The sequence below is a fragment of the Macrobrachium rosenbergii genome, chromosome 7 (assembly GCF_040412425.1).
Source record: "Macrobrachium rosenbergii isolate ZJJX-2024 chromosome 7, ASM4041242v1, whole genome shotgun sequence".
Taxonomy (NCBI): domain Eukaryota; kingdom Metazoa; phylum Arthropoda; class Malacostraca; order Decapoda; family Palaemonidae; genus Macrobrachium; species Macrobrachium rosenbergii.
Window position 1 is genome coordinate 39,713,321 of NC_089747.1, and position 17,996 is coordinate 39,731,316.

Below are 17,996 nucleotides of genomic sequence, written 5' to 3' on the forward strand. Positions count from 1 at the left end.
CATGTCATTTTCTTGACTACATGCACTTTTTGTGGTAAAACTATTAAAATACTAAGATATAAGCATTTTTAAAGGGGTTTCTTGGTGTTTGAACTATCAAAATAGGCAATTATAAACATTTTTAGAGGGGTGTCAAGTATTCGCGGATTTTAGTATTCACGGGGCCTTGTGGTACGCATCCCCCGCGAATAGGTCAAATCCGCGAATGCTTAAAAACCCTCTAAAAACACTTAGAACTGCTCATTTTGATAGCTTAAACCAAGAAAAACCCTGTTAAAATGCTTAAACCTGAGTATTTTAATGGTTTTATCACAAAAAGTGCATTTATTCATGAAAATTATATGAAAATACAGTAATCAGTGAATATTCTCAGTGAAAAATACCGCGAATGGGCGAATTTTCCGCAAATAATGGGTAGATTTGTTCCACAGAGAAACCCGCGAATGCGTGAGTCCGCGAATCGTGAGAACGCAAATACGGGCGGGTTTACTGTATGCATAAATTAAACTGAAACGGCAAGAAACATTGGATGTAGTTAACGATTAGCATCGTAACTGTGGCACGTTACGACAGTGCACGGAAATGAAAAGACATCACTCTACTTAAGAACATTCAACTTACAAATGTTCAGAGATACAAGCAAACAGGATCGCAGAGTAAAATAATGTCCTCCCCTTTGACACCCGTAAGTCCAAATTTTGTTTGGCAAGCCTATTCTGTACAGTACATACACTATAGTACAGTGTATTGTGATTTAGGATGAAAAAACGTACATTACTATCTTGATTCTAGACCATACTGTACTTGAATGGACGTGAAGAGTACAGGAACCAATTTAAAAGTAATTCAACATGCAAACTCGTTTGTGTGTGTATGGTTGGTGTGTGTAAACCCATCTTGTAAACCTGAGGTTGAGAACCCATGTATTACATGTCATCGTATTAGTCACTCCATATCACCTCTTTCGCCCTAATTTTACCTGTAACCAGTCACTCACATCTGACCACACTATTTTTTTTGTTATTGCAGATGAAATCTGAGAACAAAAGACTGTGTACCACCTCGCCCTCAAAAACGAAAGACGACTTTTTAATTCCGGAGAGCATTGCCAATGACGTGGCTCTAATAATGAGTCAGAGTTATAAAATTGAAGGTAAGTTTTTTGGTTGTGGTGTGTTCAGGGATGTTGGTAATTATGCAGCCACTCTTTGGAACAACGCTAAAGGGCCTTTAATCTTCCATATAAAATGAATATTCATATGTTAAAAGTTAAAAATCTTTGCAAGGAGGCCTGAGCAGTTATATAATGAAGGACAGTTTGAAGTGAAAAAAGCAGAGGACAGATTGCCTGTGAGTAGTCTGTGCAGAGGAACCCCTTAATTCGTTTATTTTTTTATTAATTAAGATTTATTGCAAATTTACTTGTGTCATTCATTAATTATGCTCTTTTGATGATGGAGGTATCAAAAAACTGTACTGACACCACCCTAATTACAAACATTCAAGAGATACAAATGAACGTATCGCAAATTAAAACTGTATTGGGACTACTCCATTTTGCCACCCGCAAGTTCAAATTTTGATTTGCGTGCCTGTGCTGTACGTATATTATATACCGTATGCAAGTGCATTGTGTTTTAGGATGAAAAAACATACAGTACTGTATTGACCTTATGTCATACTCTACTTAAACAGGCATGAAGAGTAACCTACCTCGTTCGTAAGTAGGGTTGTGTTTGTACATTATGTATTAGTGATTTAATCGTCCCTTACGAGATCTATTGCGAGTTTCATTAACAAGGTTTCATTCCTAAGCCGGGATGTGACAACCGTAAAATTGCCACTTATCATTTTTCCTGTTTTTTGGACCACCATGAGAGAGTATAGACCCTTATGGCAGAGTTTGTATATTTGGTATTGTTTATATTTGGCCAAAATTTTATTTAACCCTTAAAGTGGGTAAAACTAAGTTTCTGTTTTCCTCAGAGGATGACGAGGACAGACCTCTAGAACCCTCGCCTGAGGTCGTTCACGAAGACTACCCAGTCAAGGAGTCTCCCGAAGACATCCGGCTGAGCATCGAGCAGAAGTTCCTCTTGGAGATGCCCGACGACTTCTACGACCTCTGGGATCTGTGCGTCAAACTCAACAAAGATAAACCTGAAGGTGAGTCTGTAGCTGAAAAGACCCCATAGAGGGTTGGTGTCATCAGTGCACCTCACGTGGTGCGCTGTAGGCAGTACTTGAGGTTCTTTGCAGCGTCCTTCCCTAAGGCCCCTAGCCGCAACCTCTCTCGTTCTCTTTACCTTACCTCCGTTCAAATATTCTTTCTTCCGTCTAACTTTCCACCCTCTTCTAACAATTGTTTCGTAGTGCAACTGCGAGGTTTTCCTCCTGTTACGCCTTCAAAACCTTCCAGCGCTGATTGACCTCATAGGTACCAGCGCTGGGACTTTGGCCTAAATCCTATATTCTATTCTGTAACTGGAAATATGCTGCTGAATGTTTTTCACTTGTTCCTTACTTCTACATGCTTAGATAATGAAGTGAAAATGTGTAACCATTGATGTTGATGTTGTGATATAAAGAAGGGGAAGTACACCAACATTGCTGTTGCAAATAAGTGCTGCGACAATTTGCATCCAGTCACCATTATAAGAATATCAGAAGCTATCGATCTCAAAATTGCTTCAACGCTACGAGACAAAGAACGTTGCGACGACTTGTTTCGTCAGTGCATTTCGTTTGATTTTGATTGAAACTAATCTTTTACATGTATTAAATGAAATTCCATAAACCGCAAGTGTGAATAGGTGCAAGTTGAGGTCTTAAGTCAAAAATGGTCTGTGTATATATGTCTGTCAGTCAAACGTAATTCCAAGAGGGTATAAGCTACGTTTGATTTAATTTTGTATTGGAAATCTTTATGTATAATTATATACTGCGTAGAGGATAAGCAGAGACCTTAGTTGCTACAAAAAAGACTATTACAAGGAAGTTCAACATAGTCAGCGAGTCACTTTTAACCAGAGAGCTTGTGCAAAAAATTTATTTTCGAACTAGGTAACAATTGGAACTGGTTAAAGTTAGAGAAGTTTGACAGCCATTTGTTAAGAGGCCAAAGGACGTGGAAGAATAGTAAGAGGCACCTTTATCATATACCGTGTCCCTTGCAAAGCAGATTGCAAGTGGTATTTCTTTATTGTGTCATTTTTCTTGACAGAGTCCCTTCAGCCCCTAGCTGCAACCCCTTTCATTCCTTTTACACTACCTCCTTTCATATTCTCTTTCTTCCATCTTACTTTCCACCCTCCCCTAACAATTGTTTCATGGTGCAACTGCTTTGAGGTTTTCCTCCTGTTACACCTTTCAAACCTTGCTACTAAAAATACCCATTTCAGCACTGAATGACCTCTTAGGTCCCAGCACTTGGCCTTTGGCCAAATTCTACATTCCAGCCCCTTCCAAATCAAAACCCCCCCCTCTTCCTCATCCAGACCACCTGTGCTGTTTTTTGTAAATAATTACTGTATTGATTACGTCAGTGAATGCTTAGAGGTGAAGAGGTAACTACTACTTGCCATTCCTAATTTGTGGTTATTCAGAGATAATCTGAGAACCAAATCCCGATGCGATTCACTTCATCCGTTACCGGTGCCTTGTAGAAAATATAATTGGTTGCAACTACAGTATTAAAACACAAGCCAGAATGTTGGATTTGTTTCCTGACTGTAACAAGAAGTGTCACTGAATTTGGGGGAGGCTTTTTAAAATGAAGCAAGCTTGGAACAAGTATCTGATTGCTTTCAGCTAACCTAGACTTGGAGCAAAAATCCATGGTATTGAAATGAGTGGGTTGTAACCCAGTCGTCAGTCATTGACCGGCCTCTTGAATGATGAAGGTTTGAAGTACTGAATCAGGGGAATGACAGTGACAAGCGTCGCCTAAATGTAGGAAAATTCTACCGGAAATTGAGCTCAAGGCTCGTGTAGATAAGGAATGATGCAACAGCATGCCTCAGCTGGTTTGAACTTTGAAGCAAATAGTGTCTTAGTCATTTTTTAACTTTGTGGCACTGATCAGCATTTTGTTTCCAGAGGCCCTCATCAAAGCAGGGCTGACCCTAGTCGGACCGTACGACGTCTTAACGGGCAAGCTGAAGAACATTAAGGAGCGGAAAGTGTCGACTTATTTATGCCACTGGAGGTATTACTACGACCCTCCTGAATTCATGGTCAGTATACTGTCTGTAATCTTTGTTTTTTGTCTAACTACTATCTGTGATATCAACAATCTTGTAGGGGGGTACAGCCATCAGTGCAACTCATGCAGTGCACTGTAGGCATTACATTACATAAGGTTCTTTGCAGGGTCCCTTCGGCCCCTAGCTGCAACCCCTTTCGTTCCTTTTACTGTACTTCCATTCATATTCTCTTTTTTCCCTCTTACTTTCCACCCTCTCCTTACAATTGTTTCATATTGCAGCTGCGAAGTTTTCCTCCTGTTACGCCTTGCAAACCTATTTACTGTCAATTTCCGTTTCAGCGCCGAACGACCTCGTAGGTCCCGGTGCTTGGCCTTGGACCAAAATTCTATATTCTGTGTAATATCAACACTGCAAAGAACCTGTAGTACCATCTACAGTTTAACATGCATGACACGCTTCGAGGTGACGCCCCCTCGAAGAATATACAAGCAGACAACTAAGAAATTCAGAGAGCAGCCTTTGGGAGACGTGTCACGCACTGACTTGCGTTGGCTCATAATTTTATTCATAGCCAAATGCTGGGAAATGTTTCTGAAAACTATATAATCAAAACTAATGTAGGCTGCATGACATGATTTCTTAATTACTCATATATTGAATGGTGATGAAAATCAGCAGCTTTGTGCCTGAGAACTTGATAACATTTTTATTAGGGCTTTTTTCATGCTTAGTTAGTTTCATACAGCATGAAATCATAATCGCCTTGGCTTAAATTCTCAGCATATATTTATGTATAGGTTAATTTGTTCTGTATATATATTAAATTTTCATTGTCAGTGATGTTTTCCTGTTCCTTTCTCCTTGGTAGTTTTTCTCTATGCATTGTGTTTTGCGGGACTGTGGCCAGAGAGCGATTCGATTTGTTCCTGCAGAAATACCGATCGTCACCTCTCACAAAGGAGTATTCCTCAGCTCAAGCTGGAGTAGGTGGTTGAAACTGGTTAACAGGGTATTTTGCTGGTGGATAAAGTGCGTGAATGGGGAACTTCCTCTCACTCACCTGCCGTCACCAGGCACTTTTTCTTTGGCTGAGTTGTCGAAGCTTTTGTGAGTTTGTTGACGAAGACTTTTCACTTTATTTTTTTTTTTTGCTGCGGCCCTTAGCTGCTGCAACCCCTTTCATTCCTTTTACTGTACCCCTGTTCATATTCTCTCTCTTCCTTCTCACTCTCCACCCTCTCCTAACAATTGATTTATAGTGCAAATGCGAGTTTTCCTCCTGTTACACCTTTCGACACCTTTTTACTGTCAATTTCCATTTCAACGCTGAATGCCTTCGTAGGTCCCAGCACTTGGCCTTTGGCCTAAATTCTATATTCTATTCTCTTTGTTTTTGCAATCGTCAAAATAAATGGAGAAATAATAAGTGCATAGCCATTGTGAGGGATAGGGCCGCGTATGTGAGCTCTTCTTGTCTCCCATAGCTGTTGACTCACACAGGTATTGCAATTCCTGTAGGGTAGGACATGTAGTCATCTTTCACCTTGTATGAAGTGTGTTGAGTGGTCTCCTTCCCACTGGGAGAGGTTTGGTAGAAGAAGAAGAAAAAGAAGCATTCCCCAGTTTCTTAGTGGGGTTAATACTCATTGGTAACACTGCCAAATTATTCTGGTTTCTCTTTCCTGGAGGGTACTTGTAGTAAGGTGGGAGCCTGCCCATGCTCTCTCCTTCATTGGTGAGCCAGTCGCTTCCTTAGCGGGACTGTGACCCATATACGCAACTAGACACCACCTACTCCTGCTGATTCTTCTCTTCTCGTCCCAGGAATGGCATCATTGATTGGGACTGGTGCCACCAATATGCCGACCATTTTTGTCAAGGTGCTGTGAGAGATTCCCCATGGCCCACTTTCCCTTTTCAGCCATGCATTTAGAGCGTACTCGCTGACATTTCCACCCCTCCGGCTACATACATGGAGGTTACCTATCAGATCCTGCAAGAGAGCAGCTTTCCTTTCAAGACTGTGCTAGAGATGTCTGGCTACCTTCTCCATTCCATTACAGATCTGTACTGAGGGAAGTGGGCCATCTTCTGTGATTGGTGTCACAGAAAAGGTCTTCCACCAGTCGGGATATTTGTTTAGTGGATCACTAATTTCCCAGTGTACCTTCATTGAGACAGCTGCTGTGTCTCGGCAGTGAAAGGCTATCACTTAACCTTGAGCTAGGTAATCACTAAAGGATGTGGATCTCTCTTTGTCAGTAGTTATCCATACTCATGAGGAGCTTTGAACAGTCTTGTTTGCTTATCCTATCTAGTTTGATGCTTGGAGGGTTGAGATTCCCTCTCATTCTTGGTTTTCTATGAGATGTGGGCAAAAAATCAGAACCTGTTGGTCTCGGATGAAAAATACGATAATTTCTCAAGCCCCTTTATCCAAGACTTTGTGGGTTGTGACCCGGATGAGATGCTTTTGTGCCAGGTGTGAGCTTAAGTTAGTGTTTCAAAAGGACCATTCTCTCAGGCAAGTGTCTGACTTTTTTTTTTTAGTAATGGCAAGCAAAAGGAGGTGATGTCTAGAATTACCCCTTCTCCCTGGGTTTTAGAGTAGTCAGATGAGCGTACACCTCGGATGGGAATTACCGTCATCCATTTGAGACGTGCTCGTGAATTTGGGTGTGGGCTTGTTCCTTGCCTTTCAGGAGAACTTTCAGTTTTTCAGGTAATGCGGGCAGGTCTCGGAAAGTGCCAGGCCACCGTCACCTCGTTCTACATGAGAGATATCTCGCTCAAGTTCCTGGACATCTCTTTAGGACCTGTGGTGGCTGCTCAACGGGTTGTTTAGCCACCCAGCTCTGTTTGGGCAGAAAAGTATCTTGCCCGAGTTGTTTGATTTAGTGCCCTCCTTCCTTCTCACTCTCTACATGGAGCAGCAGTTAGGGCTGAGTACCTGCTGGTTTGAGCCAGATATAGGTAAGCTACACAATTAACCTTTCAGTTTTAGAGTTTGGTCTTAAGATGTGACTCTCTCTCCACTCTTCCCCTTAACAGGAGGACTTGGGGATGGTAGAGCTGTAAATACGAACCCTTAGAGTGCTACACTCTGGCCCTGAAGGGGGTTAGTACCTCGCGCAAGGTGCACTGTAGGCATTACTCAAGGTTCTTTGCAGTGTCCCTTTGGCCCCTAGCTGCAACCCCTTTCATTCCTTTTCCTCTACCTCCATTCATATTCTCTTTCTTCCATCTTGCTATCCATTCTCTTCTAACAATTGTTTCATTGTGCAACTGCAAGGTTTTCCTCCTATTACACCTTTCTAACCCCTACTGTCAGTTTTCCTTTCAGCACTTAATGACCTCATAGATCCCAGTGCTTGGTCGTTGGCCTAAATTATATATCCTGTTCTATTCTACCACTCTGGCATCCTTATGTCAGACAGAGGAGGAAGTCAAAGGAGTCATAGCACCCCTTCCTCATGTACGTGACCATGATCATGACATTCCTGGGTGGTTTTCAACTTTCAGTTACAGGCAGTCCCTGCTTACTAGCGGCATTGGTTAATGACATTTTAGTGTTGCGGTACTTGGCAAGTGACGTCATTAACCAGATTTTTGGTGCCGATCTCCAGTTAACAGCACCGGTAAGTGGGGATTTCAACGCTACTCTCCAGTGAATGGCACTGTTAAGCGGGCTTTTTGGCATTATTATCGCTGATTTTCAGTTAGCAGCACTCGGCTGGGGACAGAACCCCTGCCGTTAACAGGGGACTGCCTGTAGTTGAGAGAGATGACCTCTAAGGTGACCTCCCCCCCTCTAAGAAATGAGTGTCCTACATGGGAAGACAATGGTTTGCATTTCTGTAGAACAAACACATTTTCAAAGTAATTTGTATTTTACCTAGGTATGGTCTCATCTCACCCACCCAACACTAACTTAAACGCTAGTTAACTAACTTGTTACCAAATGTCAATGACTGATTCCAGGTCGCCCTGAGAAATACTCCTACATAAAAGGATATTGATTGTGTATGAGTAGATAGGAAGAATGTAACTTACTACAAAAATTTACTTTTAGCTTGTTTCCATGTAAATGTTTGCGTAGTTTGAATAAACGTAAATAACAACCGCTTATTCTTTTCAACAGACCGTCATAGCTGGAAGCGACAACGAGTTTCACATTGGATACTACAGGGACGACCCATTCTTGTTACCAAACTTCGTTGCCTCCATGTCGAACGTGAAGCCGGGGGTCGTGACCCCTCTCGGTGAAAACATTTTTGCGGGTGTATGGTGAGAAAAGGCTTCGAGTGAAGCTTTATTAGTTGTGCTTCATCCCCACATCACATTTTCCATTTACCCTGCAGGGAGGTAATGCCATCAGTGCACCTCACACGGTGCACTGCGAGCATTACTCAAGGTTCTTGGCTGCAACCCCTTTCATTCATCTTACTCTTCCCCCTTTCATATCCTCTTTCTTCCGAACGACCTCATAGGTCCCCAGTGCTTGGCATCAGGCCTAAATCTCATATTCCATTTCCATTTTTCAAGAAGTGCTGTCTCTACTCTTGGTAAGGTGTTTTCTGTTTCAGCTAGAATTCCTGGCTTGTCTGAGTCGTCGTCAGTACTCTTTGGAATCTCTTCGTCTGTTATCGTTCACTTTCTGTCTACAACTTACCAAACTAATGGTTAATTTTATATTTTTTATTGGTTTCCTTAGTTCTTAAATCTTTGCTATTATTATTATTATTATTATTATTATTATTATTATTATTATTATTCAGATGATGAACCCTATTCGTATGGAACAAGCCCACCAAAGGGGCCACTGACTTGAAATTCAAGAAGCTTCCAAAGAATGTTATGGTGTTCATTTGAAAGAAGTAACAGGAGGTATTGAGAGATAAAGAAAGGGGAAATCAGTCATTAGAAAAACAGATAAATTAATAAATGAATAAAAATGAAGTAAAATAAAATTAAAGGAGAATTGTATTAGGGTAGTAATGTACTGCACGTTCGCCTGAACTTCTGAAGTTCAGCCTTAGAGCTGTTTAGTGTTGGGTGTGTGTATGCATATGTACTGTAGTGCTCTAGAAATGTAAATAAAGGAGAGGACTGAAGGAAACATGAGAGTTATAGGCCAAAAAGCAGTGCAAAGAACATTCAATACCCTCTCCCTGGTACCCTGGAACATTATACAATGCTTCGATGCATTGAAATTCTTCTATGTTATTGTTTCGTCTGATTCTTTGCCCATAAGTTCAGTTGCAACTGAAGCATAGTGTATTATATTACAATATATGAAAGCTATCTGTTGATCTATATTTGTAAGACCCCATAGTGCTGTCAGTACACCTCATGCAGCGTGCAGGAGGCATCACGGAAGGTTCTTTGCAGTGACCCTTTGTCCCGTAGCTGCAACCCTTTTCATTCAATGACTTCATAGGTCCCAGCGCTTAGTCTTTGACCTAAATTTGAGAGTCTGTTCTATATTTGTAAGGAATCCCTTATGATCAATTGAGGGAGGCATCGTAGGATTCTTGTTGACAAGATTCACTAACAGAAGCTTTTTATTGCAGCGCGTACTTGACTCAGAGGATGAAGGAAGAGAACCCCTTCAAGAAAACTGCCCTACAGAGGCTGTACAAGGAAGTGGAAAGTTACGCCAAGTTGAAAAAGTTATCCCTTGAGCTAAGAACGCCAGCCATGAAGGAGAGAAAAAAGAGGGTTGTAGCGAAGACCTTCAACAGCGCGGGCATCGTGGTTTACGTGGACGAAACGGGCGTCGGATACAGGCCGTTGCCTGAGAGCGATGGTAAGTGGCGTACGGTCGTGTTTCTCGTGTTGGTTATTTTTGTTTCTCGAAGTTTTCCTTTTTCATACCGTGATACAGCAAACCTTGTTATTCGTTCAAGGGAGTTTTGTCAGAATTTTTTGAATTTTCAATAAAAGTTATTAAATTTTTAAGAATGCAGGTTATGAGATCACTTTTAAATTTATTATTAATGAAAACCCTTCAGGCCAGCCCTTTGTGTGAGTAAAGTTTTAACACTGTTGTTTGATGAAGCTACTTTATATTTTGTGGTAGGCAGTTTTTCATTTCCACAGTGCAATTCCAATGATCTTTCGATAGGCAAAGGAATTTGATCCTTGTTTTTCTCCGTCCCTTTCCAGCTACGCTCAGGAAAATCCTTCAGAGAGTGGCCGATGCCAAGACGGAGGAAGAGCGTCTAAAGCATTACGACGATCTGCAGGAGATCATAACAAATGTGCAGTTTGCTACCGATGAAGGAGATTATGGTAAGAAAATTCCCCATTTTCAGTTGTACGTCGGAGTTTCCGAGTAGCACGCCACAACGCGTTCCTTTCCCTGTTGCCATCCTAACAATCGATTCATAGTGCAACTGCGAGGTTTTCCTCGTGTTACACCTTTCAGACCTTCTCACTGCCAATTTCCGTTTCAGCGCTGAATGACCTCAGAGGTCCCAGTGCTTGGCTTGGTCTAAATCCTGTATTTCTGTTTCCCCTCAGGATCTCCTTTTACAATTCACGGACCCACGTATTCGCAGATTTCTCTGTGGAACGTATCTACCCATTATTCGCAGAAAATTGGCCCATTGCGGTATTTTTCACTGAGAAATATTCACTAATTACTGTATTTTCATGTCATTTTCATGACTGAATGCACTTTTTGTGATAAAACTATTAAAATACTCGGGTATAAGCATTTTGAGAGGGTTTTTTGTGTGTTTAAACTGTCAAAATAGGCAGTTCTAAGTGTTTTTAGAGGGGTTTTGAGTATTCGCGGATTTTAGCCTTTCGCAGGGGGGTGTGGTCTGCATTCCCCCCATGAATACGGCGAGTTTACTGTACAGTGAATTTTTTATGCTTGAATTCTTCATTGGTCCAAGTCTTCTATCCACTTTGATTCCCCTTGTTGTCTCTTCTCAAGTAACTGTCCCATGTCTCTAATGTAACCTCCCCGTTCATTCCTTTTACTCTACCTTTGTTCATATTCTCCTTCTTCTATTTTACATTCCATCCTCTCCTTACAATTGATTCATAGGGCAACTGCGAGGTTTTTCTCCAGTTACACCTTTCAAACCTTTATACTGTCAGTTTCTGTTTCAGCGCTGAATGATCTCATAGGTCCCAGTGCCTAAATTCTATATTCAAGTTTCCCCAATCGTTTAAAAACAGGTCATTCTGGCATACCTGATAAGATCCTACAAATGTTAACCAGTGGTCTCTTCAAACTACCCTACAATACCAATATTACCACTCACTTCCGGTGCTTTTCCTATCGAACACTTTCTTCAAGTCTGCTTTTTCGTCCCTTCTCATCTCTTAAACTAACCTTCTCATTCTTTCAAGATGACACACCTCCACATTTCATCTACAGTAAACCCCCCGTATTCGCGGTCTCACTATTCGCGGACTCATCTATTTGCGGATTTCTGTGTGGAACGTATATACACATTCACGGAAAATTCGCCCATTCGCTGTTTTTTTCACTGAGAAATATCCACTAATTACTGTATTTTCATATCATTTTCATGATTAAATGCACTTTTTGTGATGAAACTATTAAAATACTCAGGTTTAAGCATTTTTACTGGGTTTCTTTTTTGTTTAAACTATCAAAATAAGCAGTTCTAAGTGTTTTTAGAGGGTTTTAAGTACTCTTGCATTTTAGCTACTCGCGGGGTTTGGTGCGGTACGCATCCCCCACGAATACAGGGGTTTTATTGTACTTTTTGTAAGTGGGACATGTTTTTGACAGGAATGGGCCTTGAGCTGGGGCTGGACCTTTTTGCATTTGGGGGAGACGTCTTCCACAAGTCCATTTTCCATCTGCTGAGCGTCGCGTATGAACTGCTGAGCAGAGAGCCATACATCGACATCATACAGGTAAGATGAGTTTTTTTACCGCGTTCAGTTCAGCTGCTATGCATATGGTAATTTTATTCTTACAGGTCTAACGAAAGTGCTGTTTCCTCTCAGGACTTGGTACCTTCTCGGGAGTTGTCGTAAACGGTAATATTATTATTATTTTTATTTAGAAGATGAACCCTATTCGTATGGAACAAGCCCATACGGAACAAGCCCTCAGGGGCCATTGACGTGAAATTCAAGCTTCCAAAGAATATGGCGTTCGTTAGGAAGAAGAGTAAGTAAAGGGACGTACAGAAAGAGATCCCACTTAAGAAAAAGAAACAATAAATTGATACCAGAAACCTGTAGTATAGAACAAGAAACACTTCAGGAAGGAAGAAAACAGTTGTGTCTAGGAAGCTGCTGTGCGATCTTTCAAGGAAACTGTTTGATAATAGTGATTGTGTTGTTTCCTTCTTGGCTTGAAGCTAAGGAGCGTAACTGATATCAGTCGTATGTTTGGTTTACAAATTTGTTGAACTCTCAGTAACTGTTAACAGCTGACCAGTTAACTGTCTAGAACATGACAACTGCCTATTTTTCATTGAAAATTCATGAAAAATGGGGAATAATTCTGTGCAACACCCGAAACCCAAGTTAGGCTGAGTGGTTGCTATTTGGAAGTTTGGTTTGCAGCCATTTATCCCTGGTTTATGTTTTAAAATATATTCTCTGCACATCATGATAATGCAGTCCAACTTGTGTTTATTATTACTATTGTTGGAGAAACAAATATATGTAAAAATAAATTGGTATGTTGATCATCCACCCCTCCAATCACCAAACATAACAAAATGCAGTTCTCTAGCCTCAGGAGTTTTTTATTTAAGGTTAAAGTTAGCCATAATGGTGCCAACAACACAGGCCACCACTGGACCATGGCTGGAAGTTTCGTGAGCCGCAGCTGAGAGTTTCATACAGCATTATGTGCTGTACTGAAAACTGTCGCACCGAAGAAACTTCAGAGCATTTGTTACTTATTTAGTGTATACAGTATAGAGCCTCGATGGCCGAATTGGTTAAGGCAGCAGCCTCGGACTTCTTAGAGATCTGTGGCGCGGGTTCAAATCCGCAGCCGACCGGTCAGAGAGGCGGACACTGCTATCCGTGTAGACACCCCGGGATTATGTTTGTAATAAACGGATAGGTTTGCCTAAAAAGCAAATGGGTGTTACAGACTATTACACACTCAAACAAAGCCACTCAACCATCTTCTAAAAACATAACAGACACCTCACACGTCTCGACTATCGACCTCACCGCGTAGCAACTCCTCGCTGCGGGGAGAAAGAGTGCTGGCGAACTGGTACAATACATGTACACAATACCGGGGTCTAAGCAATGCCAGGCAGGGCAGCCGATCGAGACTACAAAGTCTACCCCAAAAGCCAAATCAAAATCCTTCAAAGAAGGCATCACGGCGACCCCATATAAAAATGGGAACAAGCTGGGAAGAAGAAGATGATGATTCATTGTATACATTATACACTAATCCACATATAAAATGGGGGGTGGCCATGAGGTATTGCTGATAATGCCAAGTTGCACATAGTGCCTACATGGATAATCGAGGGAATAATTATATGAAAACAGATCCGCAATCACAGAAACCAGTGATTTTATGAACTGTAACAAAAGCCAGAACTAAAAAAACGTTAACACAGCATTTTCAAAACACTTCCTATCCTGTAGAACCTTTTAACATTAAAGGTTTTTCTGAAACCCCAAACAAAATTGTTCAATTTAAAGTGGAACAAGTCTGCCTGGTGGCTTGCTTTTATCTGGGGATATGACAAAGCCAGTGTTATTGGGCTTTGTCATGCAATTTTGAGGGATTAGTGAAGAAACAGTGTAGTTATGAAAAGCCTGTAGCTTTTGAATGCGAGAGAATGTATGTCAGTTATTTAATGCAGTTGAATCTGATATCGGAAGTACTTGCAGTAGAAAATAGGAAATTTTTGACGATGATCGTGACAGTCTCACAATGTTTTTAATATTTGTCTACCACAAGAACACGGGAGACAGTTTCTCTGTTGTGCTGATCCTGTTTGAGAGGTAGGTGTAAATAATTAAACCGCATATCATCAGTTTTTAATCTCTTTGCAATACAAAAACAAGCGTTAGCCTATAAGGAAACGAGTGGGGTGATCCTGTAAATTTGAGGTAGGCCCACAATTCAAACGATGGAACGTTATTACAGGAAGCGTAAGTAAGATAAACTGCATGTCATCAGTCTCCTTTCAATTTTCAGGCGCACCTGAAGAATCGCCGTCGGGGGAGCAACCTGAGCATTCTGGAAGTTGTTGATGGTTCCTGTCAACAGTGATCTCAAGTAATTTTGGAGTCTAGCTAGTCTGTGGATGCGGATGCCTCTTTCGTCTTTGGCAGGACACAAGAAAGTCAGAACACTTTTGCCCCGTCTGCTCTACCTAATGTTGGTTTGCCAACTTTCCACATTTGCTTGTGACTGTCTTGCTCTGTAATGCTGTCAGGGAAACTGTGTCGAAGGTATGAACGTCGTAACCGTGTACTTGGTAACGGTGGAAATGCACGAGGCATCTTGGAGCGCGGAAGGACGTCCTGTCTTTGTGGATGTTTCTGTTTTTTTTTTAAATCCTAACTTACCCCGATTGGGTGGAGCATACCTCAAGACATTCGCGAGTAATTTCGTGGATCTTTGGTAGACACTTGCAAACTGCAGTAGAGGGAGTGAGTTCAACTTTTGACACTGGTATTAGACTAGTTTAACTGGTATAAAATGTACTGTATATTACAGTAACTGTAGTAATCCTTTTTTTTTTTTTTTTTTAGCAGTTTGGGTGTTCCTTAAGAAAGAAATTCCTCTTCAAAGGTTCTTTCGTTTAATTTTTGGTCTGTGATAGTTTTTCTGTTTTAAAATTGACTTATTGTTTTAAAGGGTCACATCGTGTTGAGTGTCTTCAGTCCCCTGACTCTTGACGTAATGCATTTAAATACCTTGCACTCACCCAGGTACAGTTTGCTTGTAAAGCCACGAGGGAAACAAGCATTCATTGTATTCACCCGGGAACATGTTCACATGATATCAGTTTGATATCTACCTCACTGCATTGAGAGAGCGGGTGCTTTGCCCAAATACAGAATGGATTGAGGAAGCTTCTCTTGAAAATTTGGCCTCTAGAAATATTATGACATTATATACTGTGTTACTGTAATGACCTTATATCCTTCAGCCACTGCTTGTTTCAGTTAAAAATTATCAGTGAATAGTCCCACCATGATTGAACAGAATGTGATATGGAAATTTTTGAAGTTATCAGTCAAAACCAAAAGATTTATGCGTTGATAAAAATGTTATCCTTTACAAACTTTTAAAAAAGAGAGGTCAAATTGTTACTTGGAAAAGCAAAAGATGTATGTATGTCCTGTTTAATGCACTGTAATGCACATTGACACTCCATATCCATGGATATTTGTTGAATAGCGTACGTTATCCAAACCCTATGCGTACAGATGTAAAGTAACATTAACACTTTGTTATTTTTGTGTGATTGTCCAAAATATAATCAACAGTTATTGTAAAGTTTTTTAAACAAATCTGTAAAAGAAATTTTGCTGAATGTCTAGGTAACCTTGTAAGATTTTTAAAAACCTGTCATTCAATAGATAAAATTAAATTCTATTAGGACAAATTAACTCAGTCATTGGTTAAACTGCTTAAGAATAATAATTAAGCTCTTAACCAGGTTGTAGGATATTTCTTATAAATGTGTTACCTCAGTGAGATGGTTAAAAATCCTTTATTAAATCATAGTGACAGCAAAACTTGAAATTCTACTTACAATTTGGTCAATAATTGGTCAGTGGAGAATCTTGAATGATAATGTAATTAACTAATTACTCTAGTTTGATATCTGATTTGAGTGATGGATTTGCAGTTGCATTGAAGATTTTCTATGGAATATATAATAAATTTTGTCTTTCACAGTTTATTACAATTATAATAAGTTTTTCCAATCTGATTGTTTTCCACGACATATCACAGAGTTGTCGGATAATAACTCCTGTTGTAATAAGAGGAGCAGATTTGTTCACCTTTTTTGTGGATAGATAAACTATTTGTTAATTATAATGTTATTGATAAGTGCAGGTGATCAGTTAAATGGTAAAATATATAACCACAAGTCACACCTTTCATGAAGTAGTTTTCACAAGAAGCTGAGTATAATAGAGTGCTAGAACTCAGAATGATAGGGAACAAAGTAAGTAACCTTACCATACATGTGACTTGAATCTCTCAAGTTTTTTTTGAAATTTTGAGCTTTCAACAAATGCTTACTTGATTTCATTGTGCCATACCTTCTCGCATCTGCACTTGAATCCCGTGAGAGTGGCTGAAACTATTATGCATTGACTTCAGAATTAATTAAACTTAATGTAGTTGAAGCGAAAGCAAAGAATGGAGAAACATCCCACCGGCCGGGCGTGATCTGCAAAAACGTAACTTGCAAAGGAAATAAAAAGCAGTCGAGTAACATTTGAATACATTCTGACCTGGGCTGAGGACCGGGTGGTGGGTCTGAACATTGTATTTTGTGGCCTCGACTTTCGCCCTGACGTACTCGCTATAGCTGAACTGCACTCTAAACTTGTCCGTGTTTCTATGCCATCTCGACACTATTGTGCAGCACAGCAGGACAAGGAAATGTTAAAATGTAATCTCTCAGGTTTATCTGTAGGAAGAGTGACTGGTGTAGAATTGGGACGATCAGAGATGCTTTCGTGTTGCTCTGCAAAGCCTCCTCAAAGTATGTTGGACTTTTTCACGGAAAACTTTGTACGCATCCTGTGTTTAGTGCCTTATATTTATTTTATATGGTAGCCCTTCAGTGGAGAAGTAGACTAATGCATAGAGTAAGTAGTGTATGTCTTAAGTTAGTCAAGCATGAAGGAATCGACAAACAATGATCTCGTATTTACCGTATTGTCACTTTCCTATTTTGTTTATATTAACATTGTCTATGCTGCCACACCACCGATAAGGGATGTTTGAGTGTGAATTTTGTATTTCCTAGAACTTTGATAACTTAATTAAGAATATTAGTTGTGCAAATGTTAATTGTATACATGTCATTACTGTGCTGCTTTTTTTTTTTTTTCATGTAGGGGAGCCTCGTGTCTTCGTCAATATGAAAGTGATCCGGTTTGGAAACCATTTGAACTTGCATTATTAGTCTGTATTCTTCTAATCACGATAGTTATAACGTTTCTCAAGAGGAGGAATAATGTTAGTTTTATTTTATAAAAGGGCGGAGAGTTAATGTGGTGAGTTGAGTTTGACATTATTCAACTGAGTTCCCATTTCAATAAAGTGTAAATGTAAGTAAGAATTTTTGTTTGTTTTACCCGATTGTGATACAGGTTTTTGAGTTTTCTGTAAAAGAAAACTATTGTGCCGGCTTCGTTTGTCCATGTCCATCTGTGCGTTATTCTGTCCGCCCTTTTTTCTGTCCACACTTGTTCTGTCCGCCCTCAGATCTTAAAAACTACTGAGGCTAGAGGGCTGCAAATTGGTATGTTGATCACCCACCCCCTAATCATCAAACATACCAAATTGTAGCCCTCTAGCCTCTAGTTTTCATTTTATTTTGGGTTAAAATTAGCCATCATCGTGATTCTGGTAACAATATAGGATAGACCACCACTGTACCATGGTTAAAGTTTCATGGGCCGCAGCTCATACAGCATTACACTGAAAGATAGATCTATTTTTGGTGGTCTTCTGCAAGTTTGTAAACTGGATTTTTGGATGCAGGTGGTAGTTCGTGCTTCGGGAGTGTAGATGCCAGTGGCAACAGGATTCCATCCGTCACGTCTGAA

The 17,996-nt window shown here is 40.3% G+C and overlaps 1 protein-coding gene across 1 annotated transcript in view; it reads left to right on the forward strand.

The window, feature by feature from the left end:
* Hpf1 (Histone PARylation factor 1) overlaps nucleotides 1-17,506 on the forward strand; it is a 22,903-nt gene extending 5,397 nt beyond the window's left edge. The window contains exons 2-9 of the mRNA XM_067107025.1: nucleotides 1,030-1,153; nucleotides 1,987-2,166; nucleotides 4,099-4,235; nucleotides 8,350-8,495; nucleotides 9,782-10,017; nucleotides 10,377-10,502; nucleotides 11,986-12,113; nucleotides 14,389-17,506. Coding sequence (XP_066963126.1) covers nucleotides 1,030-1,153; nucleotides 1,987-2,166; nucleotides 4,099-4,235; nucleotides 8,350-8,495; nucleotides 9,782-10,017; nucleotides 10,377-10,502; nucleotides 11,986-12,113; nucleotides 14,389-14,463 — 1,152 coding nt within the window. The 3' untranslated portion in view covers nucleotides 14,464-17,506. The remainder of the gene's footprint in view (nucleotides 1-1,029; nucleotides 1,154-1,986; nucleotides 2,167-4,098; nucleotides 4,236-8,349; nucleotides 8,496-9,781; nucleotides 10,018-10,376; nucleotides 10,503-11,985; nucleotides 12,114-14,388) is intronic.
* Nucleotides 17,507-17,996: the final 490 nt, after the last annotated feature.